This window comes from Bos taurus, chromosome 6 (assembly GCF_002263795.3).
Source record: "Bos taurus isolate L1 Dominette 01449 registration number 42190680 breed Hereford chromosome 6, ARS-UCD2.0, whole genome shotgun sequence".
Classification (NCBI taxonomy): domain Eukaryota; kingdom Metazoa; phylum Chordata; class Mammalia; order Artiodactyla; family Bovidae; genus Bos; species Bos taurus.
In genome coordinates this window covers 37,419,658-37,443,946 of record NC_037333.1, presented here as the reverse complement: position 1 = coordinate 37,443,946, position 24,289 = coordinate 37,419,658, and the positions used below count along the sequence as shown (strand labels likewise).

At 33.6% G+C, this 24,289-nt stretch overlaps 1 protein-coding gene across 12 annotated transcripts in view; it reads left to right on the top strand.

The window, feature by feature from the left end:
- LCORL (ligand dependent nuclear receptor corepressor like) overlaps positions 1-24,289 on the top strand; it is a 179,165-nt gene that overhangs the window by 113,024 nt on the left and 41,852 nt on the right. For all 12 annotated transcript variants that reach the window (XM_024993374.2, XM_059887733.1, XM_059887736.1 and 9 more), the window contains one exon: positions 8,644-8,895. In XM_024993374.2, coding sequence (XP_024849142.1) covers positions 8,644-8,895 — 252 coding nt within the window. The remainder of the gene's footprint in view (positions 1-8,643; positions 8,896-24,289) is intronic.

The window sequence follows — 24,289 nt, the reverse complement described above, 5'->3', positions numbered from 1 at the left end:
TGTTATATAAAGTGCTATATCACTGTTAATTGTTGTTAATACATGTCAAACATAGAAGGGAAATGGAGATGGAGAAAGAGAAGATAACAGAAACCATCATCCTGGCCTTTAAAATTTTTGTTGAATTAGTGACCAACATTTTCCACATTGACAATCTCATAATTGAGACAACCTACACAGATATTCTTAGATTGATCCTAAGAGCAGCTCTCTGTCTTGGTAAATAATAGCATTATATGTTATTCTTTATATATATATATATATATATATATATATATATATATATGAATGTAACATATATATATGAATATATATATGTTATATATGAATATATATTCATATATATGTTATATATGAATATAACATATTCATTATATGTTATATAAATATTCTTCTATCAGTGTAGAAGAATACTTAACAAAGGAGTGAATACAAGGAAGCTGGAATCAGTTGGTTCTGGTGATTCACGTGTCTCCCATATGTAAAATATACTCACCCGTGACCAAGACTTCCAAAAGTCTTACTATAGTATCATCTCAAAAATCATGCTCTTGTTATCTAATTTAGTTTAGATACAAATGAAGTTCCTTGGGTGTAGTTCCTTTGGTATAGTTTCTCTTGATCTGTAGCCCTTTAAAAGTGAAAAGACAAATTACTTGCCCATACACACCCAACATACAGTGTTAGGACAGGCATAGGATAACCTCTGTAAACAAACCTGTTTGAAATGGGGAAATTGGGTGCACACAGGGATCACTGTTCCATAGCAATTCTGAAATCCAGCTGGGCAAATGTTGGAAGTTATTTGATTAGATCTTAAGAAATAATTCTTTATGGCTCGTGAATCTGCCCTTTAGGCTCAAAGTTCCACTCTAATTTACCCTTTTTTCCTATTTTTCTTTTTTTTTTTTAATTCAGATATAATTTGCATTCTATAAAATTTACTTTTTAAAGTGTAAAATTCAGTGGTTTTTAATATACTCATTCACAAAGTTTTGTGACCATTACCACTATCTGTAGGATATAGTCTTCATCCTTAAAAAACCCATTTTTAGATTAGCACTCATTCCTCATCATTCTACTCTTCTCCAGGCTCTGGCAATCACTAACAAATCTCTCTCTCTAGATTTGCCTGTTTTAAACATTTCATATAAATGCAGTTGTACTATGCGCATCCTTCATTTAGCATGCTTTGAGGTTCATTATTCTGGTACATATCAGTTCTTTGTTTCCTTTTATGAATGAATAATACTCTTGTATAAATATACTACATTTATATACTCACCAGTTGATGTTCATTTGGGTTGTTTCTACTTTGTGGTGGTTATGAATAATGCTGCTGTGAACATTCATACACATTTTTGACTGAATGTGTTTTCCGTTTTCTTGGTTATATACTTGGGGGTGGAATTTGCTGGGTCATATGATAATACTTTGTTTACATTTTTTAATGTGTTATCAAGGGCTTCCCTCGTAGCTCAGTTGGTTAAGAATCTGCCTGAAACGCAGAAGACCTGGGTTCGAACCCTGGGTCAGGAAGATCCCTTTCCTGACCAGGAGAAGTCGGCTCTCCAGGAATCCAGGAGAAGGAAATGGCAACCCACTCCAGTATTCTTGCCTGGAAAATCCCTTGGACAGAGGACCTGGTGGGCTATAGTCCACAGGATCACAACACAACTTAGTGACTAAACCACCACCACCATTGTGTTATCAAAGTGTATTTTCCAAAAGACTGCACCATTTTGCGTTCCCACATGTGGTGTATGAGGACTCGAATTTCTTCACATCCTCAGTTGCTCTTGTTATCTACACTTATTATAATTCTCCTTCTAGGTGTGAAGTAATATCTCATTCTGGTTTTGATTTGCATTTCTTTAAAGACTAATGCGCTTTAGGGAAATGCATCTTGTCGTGTGCTTACTGGTCATTAGTAATATCTTATTTGGAGAAATGCCTGCTCAAATCATTTTCTCCTTAATTGGGCATTTATTTCTTTATTGTTGGGTTATAAAAGTTCTTTATATACTTGGAGAGTAGACCCTTAACAGACATGTGATTTGTAAATATTTACTCCTGTTCTGTGGACTGTATTCACTTATTGATAATTTCCTTTGAAGTACAAACATTTTAAATTTTAATCAAGTTGTTTATATCTGTTTCATTCCTTGTGTTTTAGTGTCAGATCTAAGGAATCACTGATTTGATCTAAGGTCTTTATACTTATGTTTATAAGTAAATTTATACTTATGTTTTCTTTCAGATTTTTATAGTTTTAGGTCCTATGTTTAGATAATTAACCCGTTTTGGGGTTAATTATTCTATATGGTATGAGGTAGAGGTCCAGCTTCATTATTTTGCATATAAATATCCAGTTGTCCTAAGCAAAACTTATTGAAAAGACAATTATTTTCTTCCTTGAATTTTCTTGGTACTCTTAACAAAAATAGATTAAGATATGTGTTCTTCGCGTGAGCGCTGAGACTATTGTCTATTTTGTTCATTTTGAATTCCTGGAAAATACCTTAGTTCCTGGCATATAATAAGTTCTCAGGGGTTTTGTTTAATGAATTATTGTTGTAGATCTCGTTCGGTTCTTTTAGGAAAATAGCTTCGAAGAAGGCAAGCCTGGGAGGAAGGAATGAAGGGAGGGAAAAAAATTTTTTTTAATAAATTAAGGATTTATCTTGGGGCTCAGTTCTGCTCTGTTGATCTATATGTCTATCCTTATGGCATTAACACCTAGGCTTGGTTATTACACTTTTTAATAAGTTTTGATATAGGAATTGCTAGTCATCCAATTTATTTCTTTTTCAAGGTTGTTTTGGCTATTCTGGATTCCTTTCATTTCAATATGCATTTTAGAATCAGCTTGTCAGTTTCTACAAAAATGCCAGCTAGGGCTCTGATAGAGATTGTGTTAAATTTGTTGATCAATTTGGGGAATATTATCATGTTAACAGTATTAAATCTTTCAGTTCATGAACACAGGACGTATTTCTGTTTATTTAGGTTCTCTTTATGCTTTGTCAGACTTATTTTTCTTCTTTCTAATATGTTGTAAATGGAATTATTTTCCTAATTATTTCATTTTGGAATTGCTTAGTGCCATTGTATAGAAGTAAAATCGATTTTTGTATATTGACATGGCACCCTGTGACCTTGCTGAACTTAACTAGTTCTAAAATTTTGTGTGTGTGGATTCTGTAGAAATTCCTATATACAACATTGCATTATCTATAAAGAGAGTTTTACTTCTAATTTTTCAATCCATATGGCCTTTACCTCCTTTTCTTGCCTAATTGCACTGACTAGAACCTCCAGTACATGTTGAATAGAAATGGTGAGAGCATGTGTCCTTTTCCTGTTCTGGTATTTTTGGGGAAACTTTCACTCTTTCGCCATTAAGTATGATGTTATCTGTAGATTTTTCATAGATGCCCTTTCTTAGATTGAGGTAATTTCCTTCTATTCCTAGTTTGTTCAGTGTTTTTATCATGGAAAGGTTATAAAGTGCTTTTCTACATCTGTGGAGATTATTATGTGGCTTTTGTCCTTTCTTAATATGTTATATTACATTGCTTGACTGATTTTTATATGTTAAACTAACCTTGCATCTTGGGGATAAATCCCACTTGGTATTGATGTATAATCCTTTTTATTGTGTCTTGCTAGTTTCTGTTTGATAGGAGAGTTGACCCTCAAACCTGTGGTAGATAGAGTCTGACCCTTTGTACAACCAAAAATTCATGTATAACTTACTGTCAGCCCTCTGAATTTGTAGTTCCACATCTACTAAGATTCAACCAACCACAAATTGTATAGTACTGTAGTATCTGCTGTTGAAAAAAAATCCACGTATACGGATTCTTTACCAGCTGAGCTACGAGGAAAGCCCCAACAACAACATAGCTCAAAACCATGTTGCTTCAGGGTCAACTGGATTTTTTGTCTATTCATAATGGATAGTTTTCATTTGATTTGGTAGTTTTCTTTTTATGTGGTTTCTTTGTCTGGTTTTGCTATCAGGCTAACACTGCCCTCATAGGATGGGTTGGGAAGTGTTCCTTCCTCATCTCTTTTTTTGGAGTTTGTGAAGGATTAGTTTTAATTCTTCTTTAAATGTCTAATAAAATTCACCAGTAAATCTATCTGTTCCTGGGCTTTTCTTTGTGACAAGAGTTTTGGCTACTAATTCAGTCTCTTTACTTGTATGTCTGTTCAAGTTTTTTATTACTTCTTGAGTGAGTTTGATAGTTTTTGTCTTTCTAGGAATTTGGCCTTTTCATATAGGATATCTAATTTGTTGATGTGTAGCTTTTTTTCTGTAGTACTTCTTTATTACTTTTTTGTGTTTCTTTAATGTTAATGGTGATATCTCTTCCTTCATTTGTAATTTTACAAATTTAAATCTTTATTTTTTTTCTTGGTCAATTTTTTAAAATCTTTTCAAAGAATAAATTTTTGGTTTTATTGATCTTCTCTTTATCTTACCTTGTCTTGCCTTTCCCTTCTCCTATTTAATATTTTCTGCTCTAACTTTTTATTTATTTCTTCCTTTATTCTTGCTTTGGGTTTAATTTTCAAATCATTTTCTCTTAAGGACGGCTAGGTTGAGTTGAATTTTTTAATATCTGTGTTTATTGCCATAAGTTGCTCTCTAATCACTGTTTTAGCTTCATCACATACCTTTTGGTATATTGTTTTCCTTTTCAGTCATTTGGGAGTTGATTGGTGTTGAGCATCTTTTTCCATGTTCGGTCATTCTGCTGTTTGCAGGATACTTCAGTTCCTCTCCTTGTGAGCCTCCTCAGTGCCACAACTTTCTCCAGAGTGAGTGATGAGAGAGCAAGAGGGCAGAATAGAAGGGGGTGATAGTGAACATCAGTGTTCAGAGTATCCAGGATAGACGCCATATTCTCTTATAACCTAATCTTGGAAGTGACGTACACTTTTGCAGTATGTTATTTTAATCTCACATTTCACCCTTCATGCAATGTGAAAGGGACTATGCAACATTGGAGACTAGGAGGTAAAGTGGGAATCATTAAGAACCATCTTGAAACTGGCCACCACAAAGAACTTGCTAAATTCTTGAATTTGTTAAATTTGAAAAATAAAGAGATGGGGCAAAAATAAATTATTTCTGTCTTCTTAGGGGCATACCATTTCCATGTGGCAACATATTTTCTCTTCCAGCCCAGTGTTTATTAGTTGCCTAACTTTTGAAACCATTTGAGTGTATATCCCTGACCAAGATCTTTAGTTAATTCATTTTTTTGTAATTGTGACCACTTGTGCAAGAAATCTAGAAGGCTCACTAACTAATTAGCAACTGAGCAGCATTTTCGTTATCTCTTTAGCTTTTTAAATCATATTTGTTTTTTTGCTGTTTGCCAAGTCTTTTGGTTTTACACACGGATGTATTCCTAATATAAACAAGCAAAAACTGAGTAGATGAATAACCGAGCTCTAAACTCAACTCTTGCCTGGAAAATCCTGTGGACGGAGGAGCCTGGTAGGCTGCAGTCCATGAGGTCGCTAAGAGTCGGACACGACTGAGCGACTTCACTTTGACTTTTCACTTTCATGCATTGGAGAAAGAAATGGCAACCCACTCCAGTGTTCTTGCCTGGAGAATCCCAGGGACGGGGGAGCCTGATGGGCTGCCGTCTATGGGGTCGCACAGAGTCGGACACGACTGAAGCGACTTAGCAAACTCAACTCTAAAGTGTAGCTCTAGTCATATGATATGAATGTGATCATGTTTCTGTCCCTTTTTTATAAATTTAATCATTTTGAATTTATAAAGTGGCATTAGCCAGTAAATTACAGGTCAGGTAACCGAAATACATAGAAGTAAATCCAGTATCTCCTTTTAACACATAATGCAAAGCAAGATTAGGTTTGAAAAATCACGGAGAAACAGTTTGCGGAACACCTTCAAGGATTCCTGAAGGAAGTCATCAAGAAATAGTATTAATTAGGAATCCTTCTGTGTAACAGAAATCTCTTGCTTTGATATTAATCACTTTAGTTAGGTTACATATGCTAATACTGTCTTCTGGATAAGAATATATCACATGGGCTTAGAAATTATGTCCTTTGTATTTTCCAAGCTAATTAATAATGTACGTATTAACCTAGTTAATATTTCTACTTAGTTGACATTTTATGATTTAAATAATATATAACTGCTCAGCCTGAATCTTCTTGTTTCTCTTGTTATGTTCACTACAATCTAAGATAACAGTGTAGTTAATGTCAGTTATTAAAATGCCAAGTATAAGAACTCAGTATTTTATCTACAATCTCATACAATCTTAAAATATCCTGTGAGCAAGCCCTATTATGATTTCCAAAGTTCTGTTATTTCCATTTTATGAGCAGAGATACTAAAATATGGAGGGGTGTTTAACTAACCTAAATTTATAAAGATGGCTAAGATTTCAATCTGTCAGTCTTTTTTCATTAAAATTTAGTTGATGTACAATATTATTTTAGTTTCAGGTATACTATGGGATGATCTGACATACATGATGAAATGATCACCACAATAAATTTAGTAACAGTCTGTCCCCATACAAAGTTATTTCAATACCATGGGCCATATACCTTGTATTACATATTCTCACTTACATGTGGAACCTAAGAAACAAAACAAAGTGAAACAGATTCATAGTTACAGAGAACAAACAAGTGGTTGCCAGAGGAGAGAGGGGTGTTGGGGGATGAATAAGTGAAGAGGGGGAAATTAAGAGGTACAAACCTCCAGTTTTAAAATAAATATGCCATGGGGATATAATATATACAACTGACCCTTGAACAAAATGGGAGTTCAGAGCACTGACCCTCTGCATGGTCAAAACTCTTAACTTTATAGTGGGCCCTTCGTATTTGGGGTTCCACATCTACAGATTGAAACAACTATGGATTGTGTAGTACTCTAGTGTATATTTATTGGAAAAAAATTCATGTCTATTCTACAGTTCAAACTCATGTTGTTTAAGGGTCAAGTGTATAGGCAAGTCTTTCTTTTTAGTACCCTAGAACAACTAGTGCCTCTCTTCCTACTCGGTTCTAAACAAAGAATAAATATGAGAATTAAATATTACTTTTTTTATAAGCCCATAATCCCGCCTCAGATGGTTTTTTCAGAATTCAAAATTGTTTTGAAAGAGCTAATATTAAGGAGATGTTTATTGTGCAACATCTCTGTTGTTGCTGCTAAGTTGCTTCAGTCGTGTCCAACATCTCTAGCAGATCCAAAAAAGCACCCTGTGATCAAATATATTGATACTTCTGCAAGACCATAAACAGATTGATGTCAGTTTAGATCGCATTTTGCTCATCAGATATGATGGTGATCATGGTGGAGGTAGTTTGTTGCCTTTCCTCACCTTTATAAAAATAGTTGCTGGTTGGAGGATTTGCCTTCAGTTCTCTTAGGCACTCCAACTAAGACGACATAAGCCTTCAATCTCAGACAGCTTGGGATCAAGGCAGGTCTGTTCACACAACACTGATTTGTCTGGGTAAGAGTTGAGGTGGTAATGAGCAGAAAATTAATATCTCTAGAAGTAGGCCCACTTCCGAAGAGGACGTACAGAGCCTAACCAGATAAGCTTAGTCATCCTTCCCATTTCACCAGTCATTCTACCTCTGAAGGAGCAGGGTAAATAAAAGGATTGGGGTGAAACCAGTAGTGTGTCTTTGGAAAAACCACTACTACCACCCAATATCAGTACTCTTTTTTACTTATTATATACTGTGTTTATAAATTTATTTATTCCATACTTCTTATTATAAAATAATTTAGTTGTTTTTACCTCTTGTCCAGGTTTCAAGCAGAAATGTATATGACTACTTACCTTTATTTTGGTTATAGCTGACCAACATGTTTTGGGATCAAGGACTGATTAAGACTCTCAATAATGGTATTACTGTTTCTATAGGGGAATCTTAGTAGATGAGTGCTGAAATATTTAGGAGTGAAATGCCATAATTTTGCAATTTACTTTTCAGTAGTTCTACAAACCAGAAAGTAAAAAGAATGTGAATATGGCAGCATACTGACAATTCTTGAATATTGGTTGAGGCTCTCTGTGTCATTTTAGTGTTAATTTTTTCTTTATGACTGAAATGTCTTGATATGAAAAGTTGAGAAAGAAAAAATCCTTGATGACATTCAGGCTCTACATATTTGACAGGATTAATGGTAATAAACAGTTAACAGAGTTTAGACGTTTTCTTTAATAGTTAATGTATGTACCTACTCTATTAAAAATTGCTTGATTACTTATATATACAATTTATGTTCACATACTAAGTTTTAATATCTTTTACAATTCATTTGAATTAAAACTGAAAATAAGCTGTCTCCTTTTATGTCTAGTTCTTTATATTTTAATTTGGGACCAAAAATGTTTATTTTGAAGAAATAATTAAATAGCCAAGTTTGGGGTTAATATATTCTCGTAATACTAATTAAATCTACAAGGTTTTTGTTGCTAAGTTACAGAAACCATTCGCAATTATGGACTTACTCTGAAACTTCTGAAATCATTAATTTGTAGTTAAGATAAATTTAAACATTGGTATTTTGTATTCTCTTTTTAATTCTTACTGTATTTATTTCTTCCCTAGATCTTCCTCAGAACTGTGATCCTAACATTCCCCTAGTTGCTCAGGAATTAATGAAAAAGATGATACGTCAGTTTGCAATTGAGTATATTTCAAAAAGTGGTAAAATTCAAGAGAATAGAAATGGTTCAATTGGACCAAGTCTGATATGTAAAAGTATCCAAATGAATCAAGCAGAAAACTCCCTTCAGGAAGAGCAGGAAGGCCCCTTAGACCTCACTGTGAATCGAATGCAAGAACAAAATACTCAGCAAGGTAAGATTTGTGTGTGTGTGTATGTGATGTATGATTTTAATATTCTTAAGTATATATATATATATATATATATATATGTATATATATAACCATATATTCACAGAGAAATTTAAAAGTAATATTACTTGAAATTAGTCTGTAACATGGACTAGAGAGAAGTGCTAAATTAAAACTTTTGTATTACATTTGACTTTGTTTATAAAAGGAGAAGTGAAAGTTTCTCTACCCTCTTTTCATAATAAAGTGTATGGTGAGAGAATCCTAACAAGCAACCTAAAAGGAAAGTATACAAATAAAAAGATGTATATGATAAAAATGAATTTTTATAATGTACAGCTGAGAACATTCATTAAGCACTTTTGTTCTTCAGTTTTTCACACTTGGGTCAAAAATTTAAAACTGATGGATAATAGTCAGTTGTTTATGATGTCACTAGGGAAAGAGAAAAGTTAATACCTTGATAAACATAATGTAAATAATTATATAGAGAGACACATTTTTCAAAAGCATGAATGACAAAACTGTGCTGATCTTATCTGATCATTATTTAAAGGAAGAATTGTGATTCTCAGAGGAAAAGAAGGAAGAGCCTTAAAGTGCTTGTTCAGTTCAGTTCAGTCGCTCAGTGGAGGATGCCAAATAAGTGTTTGCCTAGAGAAGAGAGAACAAATAGCTTCTGTTAATACAAATTAGGGATAGTGTTGTCAGGCCTCGAAACCAGAAAAATGTTAGCATTAAGTTTGATTGCAGAAGGCAATGTGATGTTTGAGGCTCTAGAGAAGAGTGCATTACTCAGTATTTAAAGACGATCATCTTTTCAGTGTGTAAAACAGATTAAAATTGAGAGAGGCTGAAATATGGAAATATTTTTCTTTTTGCTTCCTTAATTTTAGGTTTTATAAAATTGAGAGAGGCTGAAATATGGAAATATTTTTCTTTTTGCTTCCTTAATTTTAGGTTTTATGAGTTTGTTTATGTAGAAAGATATGAAAAATTTGAGATAATAAGACAGGTTGGTTATAAGACAGAGAAAGAAATGTTGAAGATGATTTTAATAGAAGGCTTAAGGGCAAAATGTATCAATACATTGAATTTTGAAAGTTAGAAAGTATGGGAATTTTAGTAACGCCTCTTATTTTGTTACATTTCGATGTTTCACCTTCTCTTAAATCTTTCTCCTTTGTGGGAAGCAGTTCAGTGTTATAAACAGACTTAAACATAGGCTTTGGTATCTGTGACAGACTTGTGGTTGAAATCCCTGCTCTGCTACTTAAATTACACGAAGTGTTAACTTTCTGTCAGTTTTAATTTCCTCACTTGTTACTTGGCAATAATATAACAAACTCATTGGGGCAATATGAAAGTTAAATATAAAATAACCACCTCATAAAAGATACTCAAACATTAGTCCCTCCATACTCTATTTCTTGTTCCATACTACCACAGAAAAGAAGCCTTTGAAGTCTCTAAAATTTATATCATTATTCCACTATGTAAGACTGAACTTTCTCTGAATGACCCAATGAGTAGAATTAGGATCACTACCCTAAAGATCAGGTGGAAATAGATTTTAGAACCATATAAGAAAGAAAATTTCTAAGGATCAGACTTTTTTTTTAAAGAGGAACGAGAAAAATGATTCCCTGCTTGCCTTATCATTAGAGGCATTCAGAAGCATCACCTGATTGGTTGGAATAGATGACATTTTAAAAGTAAATTTCTAGTTCTTATATTCTGTGATTCTGTGAATTCAAGTGATAAGGCATGTCCAAGTGTATATAGAAAATAATTAGTTACTACATTAATGTGAACTTTTTTGATATTCTAATTATTTGAACATTCTGAGGTTGAAAGGATTAATGATGGATATAAATGTGTAAATAGTCTTCTTGATTATAATTTTGAAGGATGATTTGTGATATGAGATTTCAGTGTTATTACTTGAAGACAAAATCATATAGTTTAATGTGTCTTATAGAGTAGAGAGCAAGGGAGAGAATAGTAGCAGGTGAGACTAAAAATATATAAGATTATGAGAAAAACATATAGGAAATATTAAGGATTTTGACTTTTCTTACAACCATGGAAAGCTGCTATATTTCTTTAAGCAGAGAGTAGTAAAATTAGATCCTCTTTTATAAAACTATTCTGCTGTGGTAGAAATTGGTAAGCTCTAACTTTGCCTACTTGCATACCAGTTTTTTTTAATAGAGCACATAACCTCTGATGCATTTGTGTGTGCATGCACATGTGTGTGTATGTATACACACCAGTACTTTATATGTACTAATATTTTCATAAATTAATATTTTTTTAAGGTTGAAATAAAGATATTGTAAACCATTTTCAAATGTCTTCCTAATCATGGCAAGTTCACCCTCAGTGTCACACAGTGTAGACTTTCAAGTGTTTCATTAGTAATAATACAAGGTATAAATCCTTACTTCATATGGTTTCTTAAGACCTAAAAAAATGTTTGGACTGACTTCACTGTCCATACCTTATGATATAGTTAATAAAATGGTCATATTAGTAGTAGCAGGATTAGTTCTGCCTTTGTTTGTCTATTTTTTGCTAGTACTTACTTTTTTTACGTTATTCTTACTCTGTAATTTTGCAACAATACACATTTGTCATTTGCTCATTTTGTCAGTTATTTTATTCAAATTAGACACTGTAATCTGTAATTCCAATAATAATGTGGCCATAAATAATGTGGATAATTTGTGGATTGTCTGAGCTATACATCTGTAAAATTACTATCTAAAATGGTGTTACAGGTAACTTAAAGCAATAGATAATTCTTATCTTTTAAAGACTATTTAAAAAAAAAGAAAAGAGAAATATTACTGTCATCTTGATATCAAAATGAGGTACAGATAACAAAAGAAAGAAAAAATGCCAACTAGTCTTATTTACAAATGTAGGTGCAAAAATTCTAAACATTAGCAAATTGAATAAGCTGCTGCTGCTAAGTTGCTTCAGTCGTGTCCAACTCTGTGCAACCCCATAGACGGCAGCCCACCAGGCTCCGCCGTCCCTGAGATTCTTCAGGCAAGAACACTGGAGTGGGTTGCCATTTCCTTCTCCAATGCATGAAAGTGAAAAGTCAAAGTGAAGTCGCTCAGTCGTGTCCGACTCCTGGCGACCCCATGGACTGCAGCCCACCAGGCTCCTCCATCCATGGGATTTTCCAGGCAAGCAAATTGAACATAGTGAAGTATAAAAACATTATAAATAATGACTAGGGAAGCACAAATAATTCTGCATTTGAAACATTTTTTGTTTTCCTCATTACAAAAAAATAAAGAGAAAACTATATCATCCTAATAAAAAAGATATTTACAAAATCTGACATTTATTATAAAAATTGCTTATACCACCAAGAATAGATGGCACATCTCCTGCCAGGGACGTCATAATGAAATGATTTAAAGTAACAGACATGACAAAAATGCATACTATCACCAATTTTCAACATTTTATGAGTGGTCTTGACTCATGTAATGTGAAGAGAAAAAAAGAAATAAGCAATAATAAGTAATAGGTTATAAGAAAAAAATGAGCAGAATTGTGGTTGCTTATAAACAGTATAATTGTATATATAGAAAATATGGAAGAATATCTATGTAAAGTTTTCAAACTGGTGAAAAAGTTTAGAAAATGTACTATTCACAAGATTAGTATGTATTATAATATCCAATTAGAAAATCCAGCTTTTAAAAAATCTCTTCTACAGTAGCAACAAAAGCAGGAAAAACATTAAAACACCTAAGAATGAAACTAATAAACTATGAACTTACAGAGAATATTATAAAATTTTATTGAAGGATATAAAAGAAGACTCCCCAAATAAGTAATTCTATTGTAAATGAATGGGAAGACTCTAAAAGATGGTGGTTCATCTTTAATATACTTAAAAATTGAGCTTCAGGTCTTCCCTGGTGGCTCAGTGGTAAATCCACCTGCCAGTGCTAGAGATGCAAGTTCAATTCCTGGTCTGGGAAGATCCCACATGCTGAGGAGCAACTAAGCCCATGTGCTACAACTATTGAGTCTGTGGTCTAGAGCCTGGGACCACAACTGTTGAGCCCATACGCCACAACTACTGAAGCCCATGTGCCCTAGAGCTGTGCTCTACAACAAGAGAAGCCACCACAATGAGAAGCCTGCTCACTGCAGTGAAGATAGCTCCCACTTGCTGCAACTAGAGAAAAGCCAACATGAAGCAACAAAGACCCAGCACAGCCAAAAATAAATGAATTTAAAAAAATTTTTTTTTAATTTTTTTAAAATTTAAAATTCTGATAGGGTTTATTGTGGAAAATGACTTTCCAATCATAAGATTTATGTGTAAAACTTAAAAGAGCCAAGAATTACCAAGACAATGTGGTAAGGGACTTCTCTAAAATATATCAAGACTTAGCAAAATAATTCAAACAGGGTCCTGTAGCCCTTATACAAATCACTGGGACCAATTAGCAAGCCCAGAAATTCTCCAAACATTAGTGGAATCTTGGTACAAGAGCAAGAGATGTCATTAAACAGTTCCAAGGCAATTGGTTATGTGCATGGAGGGGGGGGGAAATGGATCCCTACCTTATATCACTCACAAAAGTAATTTCATTTGGGTTAAAGGGCTAAATGTTAAAAGCAAAACTAAAAGAAAAGATAAAAGATTATATCTTAATGAACTTAAAATAAGGAAGAATTTCCTAAGATGCAGAAATAACAATCCATAAAATAATTGTGTAAATTTGACTGCACTAAAATGTAAAACTTAAATATTATAAAAGTCATTATGCTGTTGCTACTGCTAAGTCGCTTCAGTTGTGTCTGACTCTGTGCGGCCCCATAGACGGCAGCCCACCAGGCTCCCCCGTCCCTGGGATTCTCCAGGCAAGATCACTCCAATGCACGAAAGTGAAAAGTGAAAGTGAAGTCGCTCAGTCTGACCCTTAGCAACCCCATGGACTGCAGCCCACCAGGCTCCTCTGTCCATGGGATTTTCCAGGCTAGAGTACTGGAGTTGGTTGCCATTGCCTTCTCCAGTAAAAGTCGTTATGAATAGTGAAAATTCACATCTCAGATTTGGGGATAGTATTTACAACTGATGTAACTAACAACCATTCAATTAAACAAACCTATAGCCAATGAGGAAAACATGACACCATAGAAAAATAGACAAAGTGGTTATCAGAAGATAACAGAATAGCCAAATATAGTAAAAGATGCACAAAAGAATATACTGCTCATCTTTCAGTGGTAATTCAGTCTCTGACTGACAATAAGTACTTGCAAAAAATATTTGACAGCTCCAACAGTTAAGCTCATATCTTTGAAATATCCACCCTTCATTTCGCACATTTTTTTCCATCTGCAATAGCATTTTGCTCAATAGTTCTATAAATACTTGTAGAAATCATTGTATCTCCAAGACTTCTCTTTTCTATGCTGACCTTTAGGATGTTGGGTTTTCTTTTCCATCTGCAGCAATATGATAGAATTTATTCCTTTTACTTTTTATTAGTGCTGCAAATATTTGTTGAAACTATTTTGTCTGTCTAAACCTCTCAAGCAAATCTTTATAGGTTCTCTAATTGTTCTTCATAAATCAGTTTTCGTACTTTTCATTTTCCTTGTCTTCTCTTTGAAAAACCCTAGACTGACTTAAAATATTGTTACCATGAAAGAAACATTCCTATTTACCTCTTCCATGTACTTTCTAACCAAGTATTCAAATATTAGAGATTTTTTTTGTGCATTTTCATTTCTACAGATTTTTATAAATACTTTGAGCCTCAGAAACTGGGACAAAGTAAGTTAGGGATTTTTTTTTTTTCCTGGAGCAGTAAATTTAAAAACGGATGAGAAATAACATTAGCATAACCAAAAAAAATTTTTTTTCTATTCTAATCTGGACCCAAAGTAAAAGCTTCTTTGAATCCCAAAGTACAGGAAGAAATTTGAAACTTAGGAACCTTTATCATTATCGTGACAACCTTGAAGAATTTACCAGTTCTATGTGTATACAAAACAAGATCCAATGTGGGCAGAGATGAACCAGCAGTGCTTTGTTGCCCTTGTTGGTGTTGTTTTCTACCTTGAGGCTTGAGTGAATATTCTGGTAGAATTTTCAATATAGTAAATTTCTCACTTCATTGCAATTATTTCTGTGTATATCTCCCGACTTCAGGAGCAGGAATCTGTCTATTCGCTTCTGCATCCACAGTGTGTGTAAATGACGTACTGGATTTACCAGACTAAAAATCTTCACTATTTTCAAATACTATTGACAGATAAACTAAGAATTGTTCCTTGTTCATTGGATTTATGATATTTTAACAGTGAAATTTCTTACTTTAAACTTATTGGATGGAAATTATCCTGCAGTATCTTTAAACAACATATGGAACTTAGTGTCATGATGAACATTAATTATTGCAGTAACCTATAATGACTGGACATTTTTCAAATTATTTTCCCTACAGCTAACTGCCAACAGATTAAGTTAAAAAAAATTTAAAGAAGTTATTTTGCATTGTTGTTAGTAGGCTAACCTTTGGAAATATCTCCTAGTTAAATAATATTTTTGTAATAAATTATAAATGAGAATATAAACTAGGCTTCAAGTGAACATTTGAGAGATTGCATTGAATGAGATATATAAATTTCAGTGATATGTTTAATTGTCATTAAGTGTCCTTTGTTGGTGGTGCTGCCACCTCCTCTAATCTGGTTTCTTGGCTGAGATTAAGGTAGGTGACATTGTCAAATGAGATGTTAAATTATAATTAAAAGGGCAATGTATCATTTTATGATACTATATTTTAAATTACTCTGTTTATAAATGAAGTCTGTTGTTACTCTGTTAGGAAAATACTGAATAGTTTTTAAGTTCCATTCAGAAGATATTTCTGTATGTACTAATGAATGCAATAAAATATCCATCTTGTTTTTCTGTAATAAACTTTTGTTTTCCAAGGCTAAAGACATGGAAGAAAATGTTATGTTCCATGCTTGAGAAGATACCATATTTTAGTAAACCTGAAGAATAAAACATATCTAAATGATCTATATCCCTTCTGATCTCACCTTCTCTGACTCTAGGGATATAGGAAACAGGTGATATTTAAAAATTCTGAATCAAGTCATACCACTCATTTGTTTAAAACTCTTTAATGGCTTTGAATTGTCCTTACGTCTAAAATCCTAAACTCACCAAGATCCAGACCCTGCCTACCTGTTCACTCTCACCTTGCACCTTTCTTTAGTCTTCATATTGAAATTCTCTGTTTTCTTGAATGTCACATACTCTAACCTCAAAACATTTGTTACTCTTGCCTCTCAGTAGAAGCCACTCCCTACTTCCACCAATTTTTTCTAAATAAACCTTACTTGGTTTTTCTTCAGGTCTCCTTTTAAACATCACTTCTGTAAGAAAAACTTCCTCTATTCCTCCTAAATTGGATGCACACAGACATACACATGCATTCTTATTAATTATCACCAAAATTGAGGTTGGGTAATTGATGCTTTTGAACTGTGGTGTTGGAGAAGACTCTTGAGAGTCGCTTGGATTACAAGGAGATCCAACCATTTCATTCGAAAGATCAGTCCTGGGTGTTCATTGGAAGGAGTGATGCTGAAGCTGAAACTCCAGTGTACTTTGGCCACCTCATGCGAAGAGTTGACTCATTGGAAAAGACTCTAATGCTGGGAGGGATTGAGGGCAGAAGGAGGAGACGACAGAGGATGAGATGGCTGGATGGCATCACCGACTTAATGGACATGAATGAGTTTGAGTGAACTCCGGGAGTTGGTGATGGACAGGGAGGACTGGTGTGCTGTGATTCATGGGGTCGCAAAGAGGCGGACACAACTGAGCAACTGAACTGAACTGAACTGATCTTATTATATTTTCCCATAGCATCCTGTATTCTATAGTCTCATCAACCAAATTAACTTGTCTAGCACAAAATAGCACCATCTTATTTTGTACTTTCTGTTTGTCCCATTTAAGTTTTTTTTGTTCCTTTGTTATTTTCTTTTAGGTTGTATTTTTTTCTCTCATGTGACTCTTCTCCGTTTGCTGATTTTGAAGTAACATACTCTACTGCTGTTCTGTTAGTGGTTGCCCTTGTTGTTGTGTTACTTGCTCAGTCATGTCCGACTCTCCAGTCCCATGGAGTGTAGCCTGCCGGCAGGCTCCTCTATGCATGAAATTCTCCAGGCAAGAATATTGGAGTGGGTAGCCATTTCCTTCTCCAAGGGATCTTCCTAGAAATTTTTTAATGCTTAGTTAACTCAACAGTTTATTTAAGGAATATTTTAACTTGTTACCTGTCCTGACACAATAGCCATTTCATCAGTTCTTTAGTTCTCTTTTAAAGACATCCCAATGAAAACATTTTAACTATTTGTTTTTATATAATCAATTTTTGTTTAGATTTACAAACATGATTATCTTTTTCCTTTGCTCATTATTCATTCTTGTAGCTTGAATTTTCTTCTGGAATCAGAGAGTCTTTTAATAAAGGTTTACTGGCAGTACTCTTGCCTGGAAAATCCCATAGACGGAGGAGCCTGGTAGGCTTCAGTCCATGGGGTCGCGAAGAGTCAGACATGACTGAGCGACTTCACTTTTACTTTTCACTTTCATGCACTGGAGAAGGAAATGGCAACCCACTCCAGTGTTCTTGCCTGGAGAATCCCAGGGATGGCAGAGCCTGGTGGGCTGCCATGTATGGGATCGCACAGTCGGACACGACTGAAGTGACTTAGCAGTAGCAGTAGCACTGGTAGTAAACTCTTAGGTTTTTCTCTTTTTTTAGTGTCTTTTTTTTTTTTTTAAATAACCTTGTTCTTAAAAGAGATTTTCTTCTTCTGGGTACACAAGTCTATGCTGACAATTACTCTTTTCTTAGCACAGCTACTACATTTGTGTCTTGGCTTCTTTTTTTGTATAATTTCACAACAAATAGTCTTTTCATTGTAGGTAATCTTCATACACTGTATCTACTTTTAGCACCTATCTCTCACCTTCTGTTTTGTTTATGCTGTTTTGCAGGTTGTCCTGGATATGTTTGGGTATAGATTTCTTTTATTCATTCTGCTTGGAAGTCATCATTTCTAAAACTGAGGACAAATTTCTTTTATCAATTGTGGTTTTCCGGCCATTATCTTTTTCAATATATTACATTTCTCACTTTATCTCTTGTCAAAAATTTTTGAGGCATATTTTGGATATCCTCTCATTCTATCCTTCTTATCTCTTCTCTTTCGTATCTTCCACCTCTTTGTCTCTTGTGTTAGATTAGTTAATTTAGAACTGTCCCTAGATTCACTGATTCTCTCTTTAGCTCTTCTAATCACTGTTTAAACCTTTGTCTTGAGTTTCTAATTTGTTATTATTTATTCATTTACAGAAGTTATTTGTTGCTTTTTTGAAATATGCCTGTCAGTGTGCCCCTAATTTTACAAAAAGAATCAATAAGCAAGATATCAAGAGTGAATTGAGAGGATTATTTTAGGTAAGGTCGTCAGGAAAGCCTCCCTGAAGAAGTGAGTTTGAACAGAGAATTGAATAATTAGAAGTCGTCCTCCACATGAAGATCTGAGGGCAGGTCATTCCAGACAGAAGTATCAAAAACAGAGACAAAAATATCAGAAATCAAAGAAGGCAGGAATAAATCAGGTATGTTTCAGGAACTGTATGAAGATTATCTTAGTCACTTAAAAATCAGGACACTAGTCAAGGCTAGTCTTGAGATGGTGAGGACATCTAGAGATGGTGAGGACAGGGAGGCCTGGCGTGCTGCAGTCCATGGGGTCGCAGAGTCAGAGATGACTGGGTGACTGAAAAACAACAACAATATATTTAAACTGGATTTTTCTTTTTTTCTATTTTGTAAAGAATATCACATAAAACCATGCACTTTAAATTTAGAACTTCCATAAACAAATGTTACCATGTAACCATCACTTGACTATGAAGTATAAAAAGAAAGAAAAAGAAGTCAGTTTTTCAATAGCTGTTAAATTTTTCCTGAATATTTTTTAAGTTTGGTATAAAGTTGGTCACTGTATTACCACGTGGTTTCCAAGTGACAGTTCATTGAGTTTTTTTTCCTTTATAATTTTTTCATGTATTTTCCCTCCAAATACAGCTTTCATAATATGTACCTTAACATAATTCTTAAGTTATCTGTGTGCCAAATGGGGTTCAAAATATCCACTTGAATAAAGTAAAGCTGGTATTACTTCTATATTTAAATCTTTCTGTTATTACCAGAATTAAATCTTCCTTTCTATTACTGGAAGAATAAAATTTGTTTTCTTCTCATGGTTTGCATGGTTTTGATAAGATGTTGTCCCTGTCTACTCCTCTGATTCCTTTTCCTCTCTTCCTGGCTTAGTATGTGCACTTCACACTATCTGTGTATTTCTGACACATGCTAAGCTCATTTCACTTCTGAACCTTCACTTTTGCCAGTTGCTTTTCCTGGATTATTCTGCCTTTAAATCTTCTTGTTTCTCTGGCTTGTCCCCTTCATCGTTTATATCTCAATTAGAACGTCACCTTAACAATAAGAAAGTGGTAAATTCCAGTGTGTAAAAATAACTTTGAGTGATAAAGAAGAAAGCACTATTAGAAAAATCCAAAGAGAAACAGTAGTCTGTGAAAAAATATTTATAATTTATATTATAAAATAAAGGGCTACTAATCAATGCATTAACAGTTTCAAAAAATTGAGTACTGAAAGAAAAACCACTTAATAGGTAAATTAGCATTGTTTTACTATCAGTTCATATAAGAAGCTTTTTTTGTTCTTTTTAAAATAAACTTTTAATTTCTCTGTAAAGTCATCAAAACAGGTTTAAAAGTGTTTAAACATAGGAAAACACACTTATAGACTCGTAGGAAATACAGTCATTATATGGTTCACACCTGTCGGACTAATAAGAATTCAAGTTGAACAACATAATCTTTCTCATGAGGCTGTAAGAAACAGGCACTCTCATGCATTCCTAAGGGAATACAAACTAGTTGAATCCTTATGGAGGGGAATTGGCAATGCATTTAACTCTTTGACCCAGCAATCTCATTTCAAAGAATTGAGCTTATAATTATACAAATATCAATGATACGTATTCAAAGTTAATTCATCAGGGGTATATTATTTATAATAGCAAGGAATTAGAAGTAACCCAAATGGATAACTAAATTATTGTACATCCATACAGTGGAAAACTTGAGTATTTGGAAAAGGGTGTGAGAAAGATCCCTTTATAGTGACATTTTCAGATTTTATTGTTAGGAGGTAAAGCAAGATACAGAACTGTGTGTGTATATATATATATTTTATGTACATATATATATATATATTGTTTTGTATAAACAAAGCAGGAAAGATAAAACCTATAAGGGAATGAAGTAAATGAGATGGAGAGGGCTGAATAGAAGTGTTGTGGATGGACCTTTATATAGCTTTATATAATGCTCAACAAATCCCAAAGATTTTTAATTTTAAAAAATTAAAGCAGTCCCTAAAATATGGAAAAGAAAGTAACAAATGAGCATAATTGCATCATGTTTTTAACAGTAATGTATTAACACTGAGAAAAGGATTATGTCAGGTGACTTTACGCAATATTTTGACTGTACGTTTTTGGTGGAATATATTTTAAACATAAATGAGTACTTCAAAGAAATCCTAAACTTCTTTTAGTAATGTTAGTAATGATATTGCCATTGTGTGTTATTTTGGATCTGTAGGATAAATCAAATATATAACTATGTTATTATTTTAGGAAGCCAAGATTTTCAGAGTAAGAGTAGAAACAAACAAATTTAAAAATCAAAGAATTAAAAACCCTGTAAATTGCATACAGGGAAGACAGAGGATGAGATGGCTGGATGGCATCACTGACTCGATGGACGTGAGTCTGAGTGAACTCCGGGAGTTGGTGATGGACAGGAAGGCCTGGCATGCTGCGATTCACGGGGTCGCAAAGAGTCGGACATGACTGAGCGACTGATCTGATCTGATACTGAAAAAGACTTCCCTGGTAGTTTAGACAGTAAAGAGTCCACCTGCAATGCAGGAGACCCAGGTTCAATTCTTGGGTCGGGAAGATCACCTGGAGAAGGACATGGCAACCCACTCCAATATTCTTTCCTGGAGAATTCCATGGACAGAGCAGCCTGGTGGGCTACACAGTTCACAGGGTCACATGGAATGAGACACGACTGAGTGACTAATACACACACAGAGATTGGAAATGTCATTGCAAACTCATGATTTTTTTTTTCATTTCAAAAATCTGTACTTTTTAATGTATATTTATGAATATTTCAGTACTGAAATAATTGCATGACAGTTCAGTGACACTGAACTTGGGCCTAGATTGTGGTCTCTAAACATTATTTTCCTTTAAAGGAAGGTAGAACTCCTTGGAATCCAGGTCTGGATCAGAAAATGTATAAGATGATCCTGGAACATCTTGTGCCAACAAGCAAGAATGTACCAAAACCAATTTGTCAACCAAATTCAGGAGGCAATGCTAAAGGTTCCCCATTGGCCAAATATGAGAACATTTAAGCCTCAAAAGGAAAAACATTTTCAGCTGAAACATGTTGAATGTTTTAAAATCCATTAGATCTTGATAATGATTCCTCAAAGTCATTAGTCTACACAGAGGAGCATAGCATACCAGCTTATTTGAAAATGAGCAGTTACAGGAAAGAGTTTAGCATTTGTTTTGCTTTTCTTTTACAAACTGTATTTTAGGATAACCAAATTGCCTTCTTTTGAGAAGAATTCTTAAGAATTTCAGTTAATAAATATGAAGACATGATAAACTTAAAATATCATTATTTTACAACTCCTAATAAGAAAACTGAATCAGAAGTATCATCAGAAGATAAAACTATTAGAGGAAAGATTATTTGGGGAACTTTACAGTGGAGGGGTCAAGCTGTTGTCATCAGAATACACTGATCACTTAAGCATCATTGGAAATACACTCAGTACATCACTTGTGAAGTATTCTTGACAGAAGCGTCAAACATGACTCTAAGAAATTTTTTAGGTCAGTGGTTCTCAATGAAACTCTAGAATACAGCAGGTCAAAAGTAATAATAATAGAGTAGGTAGTAGAGTCAGTCAGAGGCTGATTGATGTATGATTTCTGAACACATTGAATATAGAAACATATGAGAATCCAACTGTATTCTATGAAGCTAGCCATTTAAAAGATTTACAAAATTATTTTTTTAAACTTCTCACTTTATATCTAAAAATGTTTTTTCATTAAAATGTTATAAATATTAGCATTTATGGTTATCAATTACAAATATTTTAAAACATCTCAGTTTAACATATAAATGTTAAGAAATAAAGTTTCTTAACTGAAACAAAGGTTCTTTGAGATCCACAGTGATTTTTAACACTAAAGAGATTGTGAGATCCAAAAGTTTGAGAACCATTTGCTTTAGAATTAACTTCAAGTTTGTCAGAATTATTAGGAAATAAAGTGAAAACAAATGACAATATAGAAAAGGAGAAAGAACAACCGTAATGTAAGATATTCTCTAGTAGAACTGATAACCTGGCTTCTAAAAGTCAGTATCATTATTTTTAAAAATGAGGGAAAGGGCTGCCATAAATTTTAAAAGACATAGCGTCAAGCATAACATAACTCCTACTTTGAACATACCGATTGTAAAAAGACACTTTGGATTGCCTAGAGCATATTCAATACTAACTAAGTATAGGTGATAGTAAGGAATTGTTATGTACGAAAATGTTCATATGTTTAAAGATGCTTAAGAATATAAAAATGATGTGACAACTGGAATTAACTTTAAAATACTTAAGTAGATAGTATAAATAGAGCAAGCATAGCAAAAACCTAGGTAATTGTATAAACTAAAGAGTGGATAGAAGGAATCATTCTATATTTTGCATGGTTAAAGTGTATCAATGAAATTTCTTTTTTGAAAAAGAGCAAATCTTCTTCTCTAGACTTTGCCTAATCATTTATTCCAACATGGTAACCTCTTCCCACCTGCCATTATTGTTGTTCTTTCCTATTACTGTGTTTTATTTTCGTTATAGGTCTTATCATCTTGTGAAATTATTTTTTAATTAATTGGAAGATAATTGCAATATTATTTTATTGATTTATCTTTTCTTTGTCTGCTCTACTAGAATGTAAATTCTGTGAGAGCAGAAACGTTTTCTATTTTACTCCCTACTGTTTCCTTTGTGCCATTTAGAAAACTGACTGGCATATTATAACTGTTCAATAAATATTAATAAAATGAATGAATTGTAAAGCTATGCATTGATCTTTTATTCATCCACCCAGAGTTAACTGCTGTGATTTTCAATCCTTCCAAATCATTTTCTGGAAAAAAATACATTTACACACTCTTACTCTCACTCTCTCCTCCCAGAGCTTATTCCCACAAATCATTGATTATATATCCTCTGTAACTTGTATTTTTAAAATATTTTAAAACATCAATATATTTTAGCTGAATAGTATTCTGTTTCGTGGAAGGATTACATTATACTTATCTTCAGATATACATGCTCAAGCTAAAATTGTGCACTGAATCTTAATTTTTGCTTAGGACATACTCCTAGAAGTGAAATTGCTACTTCAAAGAGCATGCATAAAGCTGTTAGAAGTCAAGATAGTAGAGGTAGGTGACCAGAGGAGATACAATGGGGAGGGCTTCAGGTTGACAGTGGTGATCTAGTTGCTATTTACAGCGAAATGTTAAAAATTCATTAGACTGTGTACTTACATTCATTCTTGTTGTGAATGTAATATTTCAGTAAAAATATTTTTAAAACTCGTAGATCACCTTTGGATGAACATGATAAGGACTAGCAAATCTAAAGTTTTCCATTATAATATTGTTGTACTAAGCATACATCCCACATTTTTAAAGTTTGGTTGAAGGTTAAACTTACAGAGTACACACTGTAATACTTGGTATAAACAAAGAATGTTTTACAAAATATTTTTCAAGATGTTGACTTTGAAGCCTTTTGGCTTTGGTTTGGTGCTTAAAGGAATAAGTGAAGAAAGAAAAAAGAACTACAATGAAATTCTAAAATGGCTTAGGGTGGAAGTGCTGAAATGTTGTTTAATTTTACCAGTAATATTTCCTAATTATGGTTAGTAGTAGTACTTTTTATATCCTAAATTTATTACAAGCACTTTTTTATGATTTATTTTGTCCCTTGTCATTATTAGTAAATAGTAGGTGAATGAATTCTATGAGATTTCAGCTATGTAGGCACTAAATAAAACACATCGAGAAAGCAGTAACTCTTCCCTTTTAAAAAGTGTGTTTGATGTGCAGAAGAAGGCA